Below are 17,278 nucleotides of genomic sequence, written 5' to 3' on the forward strand. Positions count from 1 at the left end.
CTTCTCTCTTGTTCCCTTTTATTTTGATTCATCAAGTAACACTACACTAGATGATATGACTTCAACTCTGGGTACCAACATATAGCTAACTCTAGTTCCATCAGGGTATTTAATATAGCAGTGTCACACTAAAAAAACTTAAACCAAGGTCTATCCTCATAATTCCAGACTTAACAAAGATGACAAGCCATATGTATTAACTTGTGCACATGCCTCCTTATGTGTAAGCTAATCATATCCTCCGTGATGCTATGCACCTGTATTGTAAATCTCTAATTCTAAATAAAGTCAGTAGAGTATTAATAATTGGAGAGTAATAAAAGGAACCCTGATCACCCTTCCCCCTAAAATTTCACTCATAAACCATTTTGAGGAGGGGGCGTCCCTACTTTGGGGACCTCTTCTTTTATGGACACTACAACCATCCCCCGCCCCCTTAACTCATACTATTTTTTCTCCTTTTCACATTAAAAGGGGTAAAAATAACGGACGGCGACCGACTAGCTCCAGCGGCAGTCTCTGATGAGCTCTGATGAAGTCCAAGGGTAGTGGCAGGAGGAAAATTTTCATGGTGGTTAGTGGTGTTTGGGGTTAGGGGAGTGATGAGGCACCTTGTTCCTAGATGAAAGAAGGGAGGAGATGGAATCCTGGATGGGGGGGGGGGGGGGGGTCTTTGCTTTGGGGGGTCAATAGGGACATAGCTCAAGTGTGTTTTTATCCAAAATCCTTAAATGCCAGATAGAGTACGAGTGCAAGGGAATGTTAGAGTTATTTTATTTTATTTTTGCCTCAAGGAGATGTTTAGAGTTCTATAAGGCACAATCTAAGAAATTGTTTATGACATGTGTTACAATGACTTTCTACAGTGGCATAATCAAGAATAACCACAAGAAGGTCATAATCACATTCGGTATGAATCTAACATAAGCGTGAAGGACTTACGAATAGCCCCAAGTCCTTGACAATAAAAACAAATAAATGAAAATGAAAACATTGTGAATGAATGGCAATCTCGCAACTGTACGCCCATTTGTGCAGATGCATTTGCGTGTCTATGTTTGAAATATTTGGAATTTAACCTTAGCTATGGCATGTGAAATCGGGAAGCTCTCACAAATCGGCCTCAATCTTCAAGTTATGACAGAGAATACACATGATAATTAAAATGAAAGCATTGGAACTTGGAAGCAACCCGGGACACGACTCTTCAACATCAGGAGAACCACCTTTTGGTGGTGGTCGTATTGTGGGGGTTAAATCATGGTGCTGACATTTATACTGTGCGAGCCTCACATAGTCTTTTAAGAAAGTCTCCCTGTTGAATGAAGATGTATTACCCCTTGTTAACAGATCGGACAGTCGTGATCCCTGCCACGCGTCAGCTGATTAACAGTTTCGGATCCGTCCCCCGACTGCACAACGATGACACATTCTTCTCGCTTTTTGTTCTCCCCACGCTGGATCCAAATTATTCTTTCCCCTGTTGCCTCGATCGAAGTCAAGATGATCAGGAGTCAGCGGTGCCGGAACTGGGGCGACGACACCCCAATCGCCGCCGTCCGGAGCCCTTCTCTCCCTGGTGACCCCTTGTACTTCCAACAACATGGGGGTGGTCGCCCCTTCATTTGGCGAGTTTCTGTTTAGACATCCTCCTTCGGCATCAGAACAAGATTCATTTTTCTTTCTTCCTTCCTTTCTTCCAGTTGTAGGCGGAATCTTGCCACAGAAATAGCCCCCTTTGCTCTAGCAATTATATAGTTTAATTAACAGAGCGATCAGGATGAACCTGGCGAGTTTTCCTCGAAAGGTCGTGTCAGGCACGGCTCAGAGCGATAATTTGTTTTTTTGTCGAAATTGGATTTTGATGTGCAGCCTTTAGTGTCGGCATATGGGGTGTAGAAGCGGCCGTGTGTTGTTAGTGCAGTATTTTTTGTTTTGCAGAAGGTAATAATGTACATGTGGTTTCGGTGATAGAACTAGTATATCACATCTCACGTACTGTACGTCGCTGATGTAGTGCTCAGAATCCATAATTAGTCACCAATCCATTGTCGTCCAGCCCGGTTAGGATACCTGGCTTTCACCCAGGCGACCCGGGTTCAAATCCCGGCAATGGAGCTTTTATTTATTTATTCTAATTTCTGTGATGTGCTGCCTTTTATTTTGACTATATCCAAATTGCAGCACTTGCTGACTATATAAAAACCATCATATATCACTAAAATATGGCTCTTTTGTGTTGCTGCCTTTTTTATTTTACTATACCCAAATTGCAGCTCTGGCCTCTTGTCAGTTATACAAAAAACACATGTAGCGCTAAATGTTTCTGCTAGTTTAAACTTGTTCTGTTTATGACAAAAAAGCAACTTGGCTGATTTCCATGGATTGTAGAATGAAAGTGAGTGTACGAAATGTTTTATCTCATTTTATGGAAGAGAGAATGAAACATAGGAGTTGTTTCTGGTATTTCCTCCCAACACTTGGCCGTTTGGGAGGCAAACAATTTTTATTTTTTTGCATTTTTGAGCGTGGCGTGGCTTTGTACCTTTTTATTTTTATTTTTCTTTCATAATTTACAATAAAACTAATGTAGATTAATTAGATCAATACAAAGTACATAAATCAATCAATCTACGGTGTGGTTATAAGTGCGGTCGATACAAATCCTAATTAAAGGGATACATAAGTCAATAGGACAACGTCGTTTCACAATCTTCTCAACGGAAGGTTAGGCCCCAGGCAACGTAGTTTTGCTCCTTCCGGTCGTGTACCCTTCTTCGTTGTAGATGTCATCTTCTTCCATAGGGTCGACGCCAGATTGGTCAAAGAATTCGGATGGATCAACGATGACATGGCTCGACTTTGTCGGGTCGGTTGTGTACAAGCGTTGGGCCAACTATCCTTCTTGTCCGTCCTAATGATATTCTTCATGTTCGGCTGCCTCTTGGTCCTTCCCTTCTTTCGGCTCTTTGTCGAAATGGTTTCTCGCTTCCTCATCCGCCGTCCCTTTGATGTCGGAAACAACATCCTCCTCGTCCTCACCATGCCTTGTCAACCCTATATAACCAGGCATGAAATCATGTTCATGCAAGTGCATCCTCACTTGACAAGTAAAACGGTTGATCAAAACTTCATTCTTGCACTTCTTACAAGTACATAACATCTCCGTTTTATCCATTCAATTCATATCTTCCACCGCCACCTTGAAGAACCCATTTATAATTCGATCTGTAAGGATCGAGAGTATATCGCCCAGAGGGGGGGATGGGAGATTAAAAAATTCTTGCGAAAGTTTGAACCGAACGCAATCACAGCAGCGGAAATATTTCAGTAGATCAAGTACAGACTAATAGATCAGAGCTGAGAAAATATTTTGAGAAAAGATGCTATAATCGTTCATGCATAATAGCTCACTGTATGGTAATGTAGCATGCTACCAGATAAAACAACATGAGAAAGCAAACAGGGATGAATTAGAATGCATGGGAGTAAACGAGATACGAAAGACTACTGAAGAACAAATAGAGACGCGAGCAAGAAGAGTTAAAGCATAGTACCCGATGAGAGCAAACTAGTGTGAGATGTTACTAAGAACATAACTCAGTTAAATGACAAAGTAACACCACGGAACAAGGAGACGTGCATACAAACAAACAACCTTAATTAAGAACAACCAACTGAAAGATACTAAACAACATGGATGATACGGAAGAGTAATAGATGATAGATATAGTAGATCATAGATATCTATCTATACGAAGCGCTGAAAGTAAACTGCTAAAGGAAATGCAGTAGAGTAGAATGAACCGGTGGTGCTCGATGGCGACAGATGAATTTGGTAGACCAGTTCGCCCTTCTGCCAAAGGACTACTTCTAGTTGGAGGGACTTGTAATCGAACACAGGAGCAAACCTCTCTTCATTGTATTCTCCTTCAACTCGAAGCTGATCAGACTCCGATTGATTTCACTCGTGGTAGATACTTGTCGGCAATCTCAAAACCTTCGACAGACTTCTTCGCAAACCATAATTACTCTTGGCTGCCTAAGACTTTTCTTGGTGAAAGACAATTACTCTTCATCACTCAAGTCGACACCTATCCGCCTAGAGAGTGTGCAGCTCTCAAGAGTAATAGGTACAAGAACTCTAACTCAGATCTACTGTGATGCGCAACCACCGTCTAAGTTTGGGCTCTTGGTTTTTTCTCGGTGTTTTTTAAACTCAAATCTCTCAAGAGGGGAAGCTCAATCAATCTTCTCAAAAATATCAAGCGGAGCAGCCAATGGACAACGTTGGAGCAGGGCGGCTATTTATAGCCGCATCCTTCCCTGATGGGAAATGACCAAATTGGGCACGCGGATCAGCGAATGACCGAATGACACATTTCCAACGGTTGGATTTTGAGCACAACGGTAACATTCCTTACAGAGCAAGAAATGCTAACTCCTCGGTCCGAAAGATATCTCATGTAGCACCGAAGAACAACAGCTTCTGCTGACAGGTAATCATCCGTAATCGAAGAGATTTCTCTCAGTCTTTCATAGGTTTGGGCTAATCATCACAGCAGACCTAAGCATCGAGAACCTATACCCCTCTTAATAGTACAGATGTCCTGTGACTCAAATAAGAGAAAGAAGAACAATGAAAGGAATGCTATGTCTTCATTTCACCTTCAATCTTCTCGACTGAAGTCATTTTTCCTTAGATGAACCTAAAAAATATTGCTTCATGTCAACAATAATTTTAAGGGGTCAATTCTTTGATACACTCTTCTCGCTTTCATGTCTTCTCGAAATGTAGCTCATCCTTCTCTGCAATGCAGATAATCTTTAGTGAAGTTCTTCGAACTTTACACTGAATGCATCATTCTCCTCGGGCTTGCTTGGACTATTTATCTCTGTGTGCACTAGTAAACAAATCAGTCCATGCCTGTTTTGATAACATTCTCCAAAACACAGGGGGCAAACCTTTAGACCAACACGATCCATATTGTTCAATCGATCAAGCTACCTCCAAGGATATAAGGAAAATATATAATCAATGAGGTCATAGAAAATCTCAGCATTACCTTTGCTAAAAATTGGACAAATTGGGTGCTAGAAATTTGATGAAACGGAAATTTCAGCATGACCTAGAGATATGAAGATGACTGAGCTAGTCCTCGACAGATCGAGGCGGAGAAGTCAATCGTATGTATATAGGTTGTGGGTGCGTGGGGATCGAAGGAGAGTTATCTAGATAGAGGATTTAGATGGAGGAGTGGTAGCTATATAGTATCTCGAAAAAATACATGTGGTGTGGATTAAAAGTGGAGTGCCACTAACTAAGATTGCTTGTAAGCATTTCCACACTAGTGCGAGCTGGAGCCCGACCACAAAGCCGTCACACATAGTGACGAGCTGGGTTCCACCATCATGTGCTCGGCCTTAATCATCATAATGTGATCTAACCATACTGAGTAGCTCCCTTTGTCTCATCTTATCTATGTCTCATGTCCATGATGAGGTGATTGTAGTCCTAACATGCATAGGAGGCCTCCAGAGCATGACCATCGCTGGCAAGTCACACATGCCCATGGTTATGTAGGTTGATGCATTCATGGGGTTCCTCCTTTTGTTTGCGATTTTTGGTCTCCGAATTTAATCAAGATACATTTGCTTTTTTTTCCTAACCAGCAAACATGTGTGTGCAATGTGTGTCTCGACCAATATAGACATTAAAACACATTACATGCCCATTAGCAAAAGACGTTAAGAAGCACCAATATCTTAGTCATGCTCATCTTGTAGAATGGCAATTCAGTGAGCATGCATAGACAACAATTAGTCATTAGCTTGAGATTTCCATAATTACCCACCGCTAATAACTAGGGGAATGGGAGGAAAGCGAGGCATGCTAATTCACCTAAATTATCTTGACCGTTCGATCTTTCTTTGATAGTCAATAGCCGTTCGATTCTCAAACAAGGGGTAAATAAAAGGAAGCACGGTAGAAACCCTAGCCCTCGTATCTCTCCATTCCACCTCCTGCCGCCGCCACACGTTTCTTCTCTTGCATCTCTCGCGTCGTCGCTCCCATGCCCCTCCCCGCCGATGTCTCTTGCTGCTGCCATTCCCGTCCCCACCCCTTTCCATCCTGGGCTCCTTGCCTCTTCAGAGCGCACACGGGTGTGGCCAGATGGTGGTGCAACCGTCGCATCACTGTAAAGCGAGCGGAGGACCCCCGGGTTCAACCCTGGGAAATTGGTGAAGGGCATGTGACGCCTGGGCCTCCTTCCCAGGGAAGGCAGTGCCGTCGACGCTGGCTTCTGGTCAGGGTCATCCTTAAGGGTGTGTGGGTTATGTGGCCGCACAACCCCCTCCCCCCATCTTACCCTCGAAGTGGGGGAGAACTCGGTAAGGAGTCCCTTATGCCTTGATTTTTATTTCTTTTTTTACCCAAGATATATTGTGCATTCGTGAAAAAAGTTCAGGTTTACAACGCCGCCATGGAAACCTTACTCTAAAGTCTAAACTGTCGGTCATGGTGGAAGAAAGAAACTAGGAATAAGGTAGAGCCATGAAGCTTTATTGGGCTTGTGGGAGTGTGGGATGCAAAACATTTCGTGAAGGCTATGGACTTATTGGGTTAGGCTGAACAGGTAGTACCGACCGAGTCAACAATCATCATCCAAACATGACCCAATTGATTCAATTCAATCGCTTGGGAAATCACGATTCAAGAGGAAGAATACTCGACGCTGGCATGGTAGGCTCTCGATTGTAGGGGGCATATGGATGGGGGCGACAAGACTACAAGCTGTTGGCTTCTTCCTTGTCTCCCCTCCCTCATTCCCTGAAGGAGCGGTGAGACCACAAGCAAGGCAGTGGGATGAGGCTAGTGGTAAGTAGTCAAATAGGCATAATCAAAGGTATTGCAATTTTTTGCCTTCATACAATTGAGCATTTGTGTGCTTGAATTAAATGAAAGTGAAGTGCGCTTATTTTCTATACAGGTTACCGAACAAATTACAATAAGTGAAAGGGCGGTTTCTTATTTCCTCAATTTTGAACCAAAGATTAGATCTTCCATCTTGTAGAAGATTAACTATGAACACGTACACGTTGCTTCATTTCAATGGGTTTGATTATCATGGTAGAAAACATATTGTTAGCCACTTACTCAGATGTTGTTGATCGCTACACAACAGAAATGTTGAAGCTCATATGTGAGACTAGTTATTGCGGGGTGTCTTGATGTAGATGTAGTGAAAGTACATAGACCATAACTGATCAACATTAAGTGTAATAATCTCAAAGTACCATGCCTCAAATTTATGACATCTCCAATCATGAATTGGTAAGGTGATGGGAAGCCATTATTATGATAGATTCAAGAGAAAGAGTGCAAATCTAGCACTAAATTTTGAGAGTTTTCATAAGTTCAAATGACCGATACACCACACATTTTGATTATATAGTATGCTAGATCATCGTAGTCCTATGATTGATACAATATGGCCTTCAGTTATCTTATAGAATGTTTTTATGTAGCCATATATGTCTTTTTTTGTCATGTTTGAATTGCTATATTTCAAGAACTAAAGAACAATCAATGTTGTGCAAGTCTGTATGCTTTGTTTATATTACAACACTAGAATTCCATGTGGTAAAACTAACATTCTCAAATATCTTCATGTTTTTTAAATATAGAGTAAAACGTAGAATGTGACATGATTTACTAATATCTTAATGTTCATGTCATTCAGTCTAGTCTGTCATGCCTTAACTCTAAGATATCACCAATGTACATTGTTGATGAATGTGTTGCACATTTCAAATAAGACAACATACCATCTGATAACAAGGATTACAATACCAATTTCTTATTATGTAGTTACACATGTATATGAGTCTTTGTTTTTCCATAGAATAAATACTTTTGTATGGTTGTTGTAGCGTGTAGGGTATGCATGACAACCCATTCTTAAATAAGAATGTACCTAGTTAAAATAGCCACCATGGTATTTTAATACAACAATGTATGTATGCGAAAACAACTTAAATTGTGGGCATGTTTCATATATCCTCCTGATTTCACGTTAAACAAAAAAAGATAAACCATATCTATTAACTTTCTTGCATATCTCCTTATGTGTAAGCCTGATCCTATGCTCCATGATGTTATACTCTGCATTATAAAGCACAAAACCTAACTAAAAACTATTGAAGAATTAATAATTGGAGCAATTAATAAGACCAGCTCCAATCACCCCCCCCCCCCCAAATTCCCTTCAAAACCCCTTTTTTGGGGGGGGGGGGCTCCCTACTTCGGGGACCCATTTTTATGGGCTCACCCACCCCTTTTCCCCAAAACCTCACTTGTACTCTTTTCTTCTTATTTTTCACATTAAAAGGGATGAAAAAATAGCATACATTAGTTGGCAAGCTCTAACAAACTTTGAGGCGATGGCGGGAGGAAAGTTTCATTATGGTTGGTGGCTATTAGGTTGGGCGGGAGGGAGGAGACCCTATTCTCTCCCTAGATGTAGGGTGAAAAATGAGATACATAGTCTCTAATTTTGGGAGAGTGTTGAACTGAAATCATTTGTCTGAAACCTTGGAGTAGGAGATAACATAGGAGTTCATCGGAAGGTACACGAGTTATCTTAGCTATAAAATGATAAATTATTTACTACTTGTGCTACTGTGATTTATAATAATTAATAATAACCATGTCAATCTTTTTGTAAGGGAAATAACCACCACAATCTTACAATAGCATTTAGTAAGGAGTTAAAATGACCCTGAAGCTAGGCCCTCCGGTGGCCCCAGGGGCCATGGAGACGCGATGGCCCCGACCCTTGCCAGTGGGAGAGATCTTGCTCCTTTTTAGGTGTTTTTGTGAGTTTGTTTAGGGCCTATGTCTTGCTCAGGAAGACGGGGCGGTGGTGTCCCCTTGAAGATGGAATAAGGTTCTTCCCGCCTAGCCCTCGTTTTGGTGATGTGTCATCGTCGGAGGGTGTGTGGAGGTGTGCCTTCTGCAGATCTTGCGGGATTCGGTCGGTGCTGGTCTTCGGTGGATCTGCTTTGATCCATGCTTCGTTATTGTGTCTACAGGTTGGATTCTTCCGATCTGTACTTCTCTTCATCGGCAATTGTTGTTGTTGTTCTGACGCGCTGGGCCATAGTACGACGACTTTCCGACTGTTTACTACAACAGGCCCGGCTCTAACGAGGGAGGGATGGTGACGAAATCACGCTTGTAGTCGTCGCTAAATGGTCTATGATCATGAATGCAATTATTATTATTATCGTGTTTCTCATACTGCCATACCATGATAAGTAGTAGACCGAAATTTCCCTCAAAGAAAAAACATGACGGTGAAGGTCTCACGGATCACCTCTAGTCCCCGAGCTATGAAAAAGGAGGAAAACATGCAAATGATAACGGAAATGGAAAGCATTGGAAGCCGTCTCCAACATTAATGACGTTAACAGATCGGACGGCCGCGACCCCGGACACGTGGCAGCCGATTAACGGCTCCTGATCCGACCCGGCCGCGGTCCCCTTTCCCCGACTGCAGAACGGTGACGCGTTCTTCTCTCTTTTTATTGCTCCCCGATATAGCCTGGATCCGAGATTATTCCTTCCCCTGTCGCCTCGATCGAAGCCGACGAGCTCAGCCGGCGCCGGAGCAGGGACGGGGACGCCCGTCGCAGGCCGCCTCGCCGCCCGAGTCGCCGCCGTCCGGGGCCCTTCTCGCCTGGTGAGCCCCCGTACACAGATAGGTAGTTTTCCGAGGAAAGTAGTTCTTGTCGCCCCTCGATTTGGCGAGTTTCTGTTCAGATAACCTCCTTGATTCTTCCAAGGAAGGTAGCTCCTTGATTTGGCCAATTTTCTGTTTAGATTTCTTTTCTACTCCTTCCTTTCCAGTTGCAGGCTGAATCTTAGATGTAAAGATTGCCCCTTCGCTTGAGCAATTATAGTTTAACGGACGTTTCCGAAAAAAGTATGTAGTTTAACGGAGCGATTAGGGTGTCTGTTCATCGAAGATTCAGGATTGGGCTGACGGGTTTCTCTGGAGAGATGATTTGTTGTTCTGTCAAACGAGAGAGGAATTTTGATTTGCAACCTATCATGTCGGCCTATTTGTCAGGAAAAATAGCAGCGTTGTTAGTGGAATGCTCTGTTTAGTTTTTATTACAACAGGATTCTGTACACGTGATTTCTGTGATAAGCAGCGAGTTGTTCTCTCTGGTAGGAGGCAAAGATGGAGCCTGGAAGGAAACCTCTGAGTCTGCTGGACCTATGCATCCGGAGCGCCGTTGACAACCTCAGGACCCTCAACAGCGTCGACATCGTGCCTGACGAGCTGCTCAAGAGAATCCTGCCCCACTGCACCTTGGAGCAGCTGAGGCACATCGAGAGTTGCACACATGTATGCTTCTCGCGGAGCAACTCATCTTCTTTGCACATCTATCAGGACGTGTTTGTGATTTTTACTCTTCTGCTCCGACAGGCGGACCTTACCGACGTTACAGATGTGCTGTGGAAGAGATTCTTCCAGCGCGAGTTCGGTGAGGAAAATATGAACCTTGCCATCAAGAGAATGAAGGAGAACGGGGTGCGTTACAAATGGAAGAAACTCTTTGAGGTACAATGATTCTCTAGTTGTTTTCTCTTCTTGCTATCTGTTTCGGTAAAATTTATGTTGCCTTCATTCTTGAAATAATTTGACCCTATACGTTTTCAGGCAAGAACAGAAAAGCAAAAGCAAGTTGAAGCAAGAATGTCGGCTGGGCTGAAAAACAAATATCAAGCAGCAAACGCTGGTAAGTAGATCGGTTGGGTACGGCATGACACCTATAACGTACCAACATTTATATTCTATAAACAGCATATAGCAACTAAAAAACAATGGTTTAGAAAGAAATGTAACATCTAATTATTTTTCTGACAGCCTGGTTTATGATTCACGATCAGTATGACTCATGTGCGATATTACTTTCTGTCTCGTTTTTATCCAGCGAAACAGAGCAAACAAATTAAAGTTTGTACGAAGATCCCACCGAACAGCAAAAGAAGTTTTTGGGGAGGTGATTTCCTGACCCTTTTTCTGCTCTATTCTCGCCAGCAGTATGCTACACTTTCCACTTTTCCAGTTTCTGATAATATGCAAATCTTGACAGGAAGTGGATCCAGCAGCCTAGCCAACTCCAGCTACAAGAGCCCTATATTGAAAAAGGCAAGGATGGAGGTTGACAGGTGACTATCACTCTCGGAATGATGCCCATAAATGCTCAAAGTATCGTTTAATTTAACACACTATTTCTGTTACAGTCGGGCGAAAATGCAAGCTGCTATCCAAAGGAACACTGTTGCAAGGTTTGTCACAGCAATGCGCTCTCATGTTGCACAATTTTGTCACAAAAATCACCTATATTTTGTTCCTTCAATCCCTTGCAGTTTCTACCTTTCACACTGTATCAGTAAACTTTGGCTCTGAATTTACAGGTCATCACAGCCAGCAAGGCTGACCTTTCCTAGCGAACAGACATCGAGGACGACGACAATTCATCGACCTAATTCAACGATAACCATCACCAAACCAGTTGGTCCGAACAGGCCCATTCAAAAGCAGAACACCAGACCCAAATTTTAGAGGCCACTGCCATGACATCATGCTTGTGACCGTGGAGTTCGCCATGATTGCGCAGAAATCGTAGTTCCTGTGGACATTCAACAAGTCTTTGTGAGACAGGGAAGAGTCTTGTTTGTAGTTGCCCCAGCTGAGCACTTGTATCTTTAGGGGAGCAAACAATATCTGCACCAAACATTTTTTCAAAATTAGATTCAATCAAATCATTGAAATGCATGAGCTTCGAAAAATTGTGATTCTGATGAGAAATCCAGTAATAATGGCACATGACGAGTTAACTACTAACAATTGCCATCTCGAGCTCTCCTGCCAATTAATTCTGCAAGAACAATTCAGTTCCCCCTTTGTGTTGCCAGCTGATACTCTGACCTCAGAAGCTTCTGAATATTTGATTTGATATATCAGCAGCTAGCTTATCGATTTGTTCGTGAAACAGTATCTGACGAACTAAGTCTCCATCTCAGTTCAGAGTGTTGGCAGTGTCTAAAACAATACCAACCTTAATAAGTAGTAGTACTTGCTGCATGTATTTCAGAGTAGAAAATGGTGAAAAGCTTGTTCAAATAAAAATGTGGTGATGCATACTGATCAAGATATCTGCAGCCATTTGCCCAGCTACAGCTAGCTAGTCCACCAAGCTCTGTCAGTGGTACTGAAGATTGAGAAGATGCATATTAGAGTAGAGGGTGGTCAATGCTCTTTTCTGAATTCTGATGGAACAGAGCCCAGGTCTGGAGGATGGTTTTGCTTCTGCAACTTCTGGCACAGCCTTCGCAAGCAGAAACAATAAACATGACATTGAGTTTCAGACAAGCTTCAAAATATCGGATATCGGGTTCGTATCGGTTTGGCTTCGACATATCGGATATCGGATATCGAGTGATATATCGGACGATATGTAGATATATCGGAGAAACCAAGTCTAGTTTTTTTTCATTATTCTTGTTCAAAACATTCACTTTTAGTAAAAGAAAATGTATGATCTCAATGCTTTAACATAACACTTTTAGATTCCTAGTTTAGTAACTTGTTGATATAGAAACTAATAAGGAAGGACTCACAAAATCCTTACTCCATGATTAAAAACAATACGATATATATGCATTTGTACAAAACATTCTGCATGACTTTGATAATATATAATGAAGTTGTGAATGCATAATGTTATTTCACTGCTTTCTAATAAAAAAATTATTGTCATCTACGTATCGTTCTATACCGGTGGACATATCGGACATATCAGTTGACATTTTGGTCCTTACCGGATGATATGTTTGGGAAATGATATTTACCAAATGATATGTTATGTTTATATCGGTAGAGCCCCAAAAGTGATACATCGGCCTATATATCGGTCGTATCGGCCTAGATTTAAAAGCCTGGTTTCGGAGTAGTACAATCAGCTAACAAACTTTTCTTCTCCCTAAAAGATGACGAAATTAGCTAACTGAAACTTCTAGATTAGTCATATGCAATTCCATAACAGGGTTTTGTAAATAATATTTAGTCATCTGGATTCGAAAAATGTGCACGAATTCAAAAATGATAACAAAATTAAAAGAATGTTCGTGAGTTTAGAAAAAGTTCCCGACGTCAAGTAACCATCCCGGTTTAAAAAAATGTTCACGGATACAAGAAAAAATACCATGAAATTCTAATATGTTCCTGAATAAAAAAACATGTTTAAAAATTGAGAATAACTTTTTTGTTAATAATATCCGTGAATAAAAAAATGATCGTGAATAAAAATTTCAATAATGTTTGTGAATCTAAGACAATTTTCCAAATTAAAAATATGTTCATGAATAAAACAATGTTTAAAGTTTTGACAAAATGTCATGATTCCAATTTTTTACTAAACATTTAAAAATGTCCAAATATTCGAAAACAAGTTCGTAGTTCTAAAATGTTCTGTGAAAACAGAAGTTTGCGATTTCACATATTGTTCGCAAACTTGGAAAACAATGTTCATGAAATTGAAAAAATATCCACCATTATAATAATGTTCAAAAAAGTTAAAAATATTAGCAAAAAAATGTTTATGAATTAAATATTTCTCTCATGAAATTGGAAAAACCCTTTATGATTTAGAAAATATTTGTGGACTCGATTTTTTCCCCATAAATTCAAAAAATGTGTCGCAAATTTGAGAAAATGTTCACGAATTTGAAAAAAATAGTATTTAGGAAATTCAAAAAAATTCCACGAATATAATGAATGTTAATCAAATAAAAAATATATGCAAATTATAGAAAATGCTAGAGAATCTGAATTTTTTTCTAGGAATAAAAATGTTCTCGAATTTTAGATTTGTTCACACTTTCTTGAAAAAATCTTGAAATGTTGTAAAAAGTCGTCAATTAGTAAAAAATAAAAATGGAATAAGGAAAGATGGTAATGAAAAACAGTTGAAACCCTGAAAAAGAATATTAAAGAACCTGGGCGAAGCCAGAAGAGTGTTTTATTAGTTCAGTCGGTAGTAACAAGGGTACAAAAGATACCTTCCTATCCATCCACCTATGTGGGAAATAGCCCACCCCCCTATGTCTCGCTTAACGTGAGAAAGAGGGAAACCTCACCTGAAGGGAGGTGCAAGGTGGGCCAGCCCAGGCATGCGGGAGCCACCGTCTTTTTCTAAGTTTTTTCTTTTATATTCTAATTTGATTTACACTTCCAAATATTCTTATTAAATGCATTTTTTCATAAAATAGTTTAAATAAAATGTTAATCGAGCATTTGAAAATTGTTAAATATGTATAGAGAAAATGTTTCTCACGTATACTGGAAATTATTACACAAAATATGCAATGTGTGTGAAAAAATTGATCCTGTATTTAATGTTCATCAAGCAGTTAAAAATGTTAAACAAGTATTTGAAAAGTGTTAGTCAAGCATTTTAAAAATGTTTAATGTGTATATAAAGAATGTTGACTATGTATTCAAAAGTGCTAATCTGGTATCGGAAGAATGGTAATCAAGCATTTAAAAAATGTATATAGAAAAATGTCAACCGTATATCCAACAAATATTAATCTTGTATTTCGAAATTATTAAATAAATATTTGAAAAATATTGAATCTGTAAACAAAAAAATGTTGACCATGTATTACATAAAAATCTTAATGTTCTACTTTATAAAAATGTGTATCAGGCATTTGAAAAAAAATTAAATATCCATAGAAATATTTTGACATGTATTAAAAAGTGTTAGAATTTTACTTGAAAGATGTTAAACATGTATACATGTATCAGATCTATACCAAAAGTACAATTTGGATGGACAAAATATAGACATCCAAAAATAAATAAAATTTCATAAAATCATAATCATGTATTTAATAATGTAAACATGTATATAAGGAAGGTCTCAAATATATAAGAAAAATGTAGAATCTGTTGTGAAAAAATGTTAACTCGTGTTGAAAAAAAAGAAACCGATGAAAACCAATAAAAAAATGTAAAACAAAGAAAACCAATGGAAACGAAAATGAAAAACAAAGAAAACAAAAAAAGAATGAAAAACGCAAAAAACAAACATTACAAAATAACGAAACCGAGATAGAAGCCACGAAAACTGATGAAAAACAAAAGCAAAGAAAGAAAAGCAAAAAAACAACGAAAACAAAGAAATAATCGAATAAAAACAAAATTCGATGAAAACCGAGAAAGAAATAAAGAAAACCAATGAAAAAGCAAAGAATACAATAAAAACCCAAGAAAACCTTCAATAAAAAGAAGAAAGACGATGAAAACCAAAGAAAAAACAAAATGATTTGGAGAAAATCGGAGAAAAAACCAAAAGATAAAAAACCTAAGGGAAACCATTGCAGCGAACAAACAGAGCGAACAGAATTGCAATGTAGCGAACGACAAAAGAAAGGGCAAATATGGGCCGACCCAGTAGCTACAGGTGGGAGGGATCCCTTCAGTTATGCTGAAGGACGGACTCACGCTAAGCTAGAATTGTCCCCGCGCCTAATAAGGTAATGCATGGGAGCTTCCATTAGATGCTCATTGCGTAAGGGAGGCTAGCCCATTGCAAATAAGGCCCTGTTCGAAATCCCTCCAGCCCGCTCCAATATTGCTGACTTCACGGAGCTGTGGAGCTCGATTTTAGCCGCTCCCTGAAAATGAGCTACAGACTGGTCCGCTCCGGGAGCACAACCGAGGGAGCGGAGAGGAGCCGAATGCGGCCTAAGACTCTCGCTCGATCGGCTCTCGGTATTGTAAAGATCAGTATTTCCTAAATAAATGATTTTTAAAATTTGAGTAATTGTTTGAAAAACATAAGATTTTTGTAAAATAATACAAAAAATGCTAATTATTTTTTAAATTTCTGGAACGTTTAACCATGAATTGTTTTATACTTTCTGCACTCTTTTTTAAAATGCGAACAATTTTCAAACATGAACATTTTTAAAAATTTGTAAACATTATAAAAAAGATAGCTAAAAAGGAAAAAACCAACAAAGAAAAATAATAGGAAAAAACCCGAGCCGAAACGTTCTAGAAGGTTCCTAAAACCAGAAAACCCGAAATGTAATTCGCCGGCGCTAAGCCCCCACACCTCTACTTCCTGAAAATTTAAAACGTTCTAAAAGGCCCAAGACGTATCTCCTTGAAGACAAAAAACCCAAGCCCTCCCATGTCGCGCCCGCACGGTGATGGAGAGGGTACCCTAGTTCGCCGCCAACAAGCCCCACTCCTCCCCCTTTGCCTCCCTCGCCGTCGTCACAAGGATATGTAAGGCAAAGCTCGACCAGAGCCAACGGCGGTAGGGCATCCTTGTTCCTTTGCACGCATGGTCCGGCACGGGGCGACTCTTTCCGTTTGGGCACAACGGGCAATGGTCGGGGCTTGACCAGTGGCGACCATCGACATTCGCGGGGTTGTGCCCCCCACCCCCTGGTCAAACGTGACTAGCTGGGAACGACGTAGGCATGACCGCCTCCGACCGTAGAGGTGTCGACCCAAACTCAACAGCTGATGTCGAGCTTGGAGTGTAAGGAGGCATTCTCCGCTCTTCCTACCATGGTTGGTGCACCATGATTTGGACGGTTGATGGCAGTCTGCATGGTTGGCTCTTTGGTGGGCAACATGCCCGTGGTGGCGGGTATGCCTCTTGGCAGTGGCGGAGCTTCAAGCCCATTGGTGGACGGGCTGGGCCGGCCAAGCATAGGGAAACATCTTGTGGGTTGATGTTCCAAGGTTCAGAAGTAGAAAATTAGTGTATAAACTACAGAAAGTTGGGCGGGGCACGGCACGGCCCCTTCGGCCTTGACGCGGCTCCGCTAGTGCCTCTTGGCCGTGTGGGCGGTGAAGGGCGTAGCGACGAAGAAGGTTGTCAGAATCGTGATTCTGAATCGGATCGGAGACCCAATGATAGGATCGCAATAGTAGAATATTAACTATCAGAATCGTAAAACTGTAGATTGTACTGACCAAAATCATAGAATCAGAGTGGTTAGTTTGAATCGTAAAGTCATAGAATCGTTCAATAGAATCATGATTATGACAACCTTGCGAATGCGTGCCTCTCGGGCTCGCTCCCCGTCGATGGGAGTGGCAATGCCCGGATCTGGATCCGGAGGCCAGTGCTCGGCGCGATTGTCCTGGGAAACCTTGTGGTGGCTTAGATG

At 40.8% G+C, this 17,278-nt stretch overlaps 1 protein-coding gene and 1 non-coding gene across 2 annotated transcripts; both read left to right on the forward strand.

Moving 5' to 3' along the window:
- The first annotated feature begins 2,044 nt into the window (after positions 1-2,044).
- Positions 2,045-2,118, forward strand: TRNAE-UUC. Its single transcript has one exon. It is a non-coding gene; the product is annotated as a tRNA-Glu (tRNA).
- A 7,462-nt stretch (positions 2,119-9,580) lies between these two features.
- LOC125544467 (transcription elongation factor B polypeptide 3) lies at positions 9,581-11,878 on the forward strand. The gene is made up of 8 exons (XM_048708175.1): positions 9,581-9,746; positions 10,242-10,418; positions 10,500-10,634; positions 10,734-10,812; positions 11,008-11,076; positions 11,170-11,245; positions 11,321-11,365; positions 11,495-11,878. The coding sequence occupies exons 2-8, from the start codon at positions 10,251-10,253 to the stop codon at positions 11,640-11,642; spliced, it is 720 nt and encodes a 239-aa protein (XP_048564132.1). The 5' UTR covers positions 9,581-9,746; positions 10,242-10,250; the 3' UTR covers positions 11,643-11,878.
- The last annotated feature ends 5,400 nt before the right edge of the window (positions 11,879-17,278 follow it).

The sequence above is a fragment of the Triticum urartu genome, chromosome 1 (assembly GCF_003073215.2).
Source record: "Triticum urartu cultivar G1812 chromosome 1, Tu2.1, whole genome shotgun sequence".
Classification (NCBI taxonomy): domain Eukaryota; kingdom Viridiplantae; phylum Streptophyta; class Magnoliopsida; order Poales; family Poaceae; genus Triticum; species Triticum urartu.

Coding starts and splice junctions, on each gene's coding strand:
- LOC125544467 (XM_048708175.1), top strand. CDS start 10,251: ATGGAGCCTGGAAGGAAACCTCTGAGTCTGCTGGACCTATGCATCCGG. Junction 11,077..11,169: donor CAAAAGAAGTTTTTGGGGAG/GTGATTTCCTGA, acceptor AAATCTTGACAG/GAAGTGGATCCAGCAGCCTA. Junction 11,366..11,494: donor CAAAGGAACACTGTTGCAAG/GTTTGTCACAGC, acceptor CTGAATTTACAG/GTCATCACAGCCAGCAAGGC.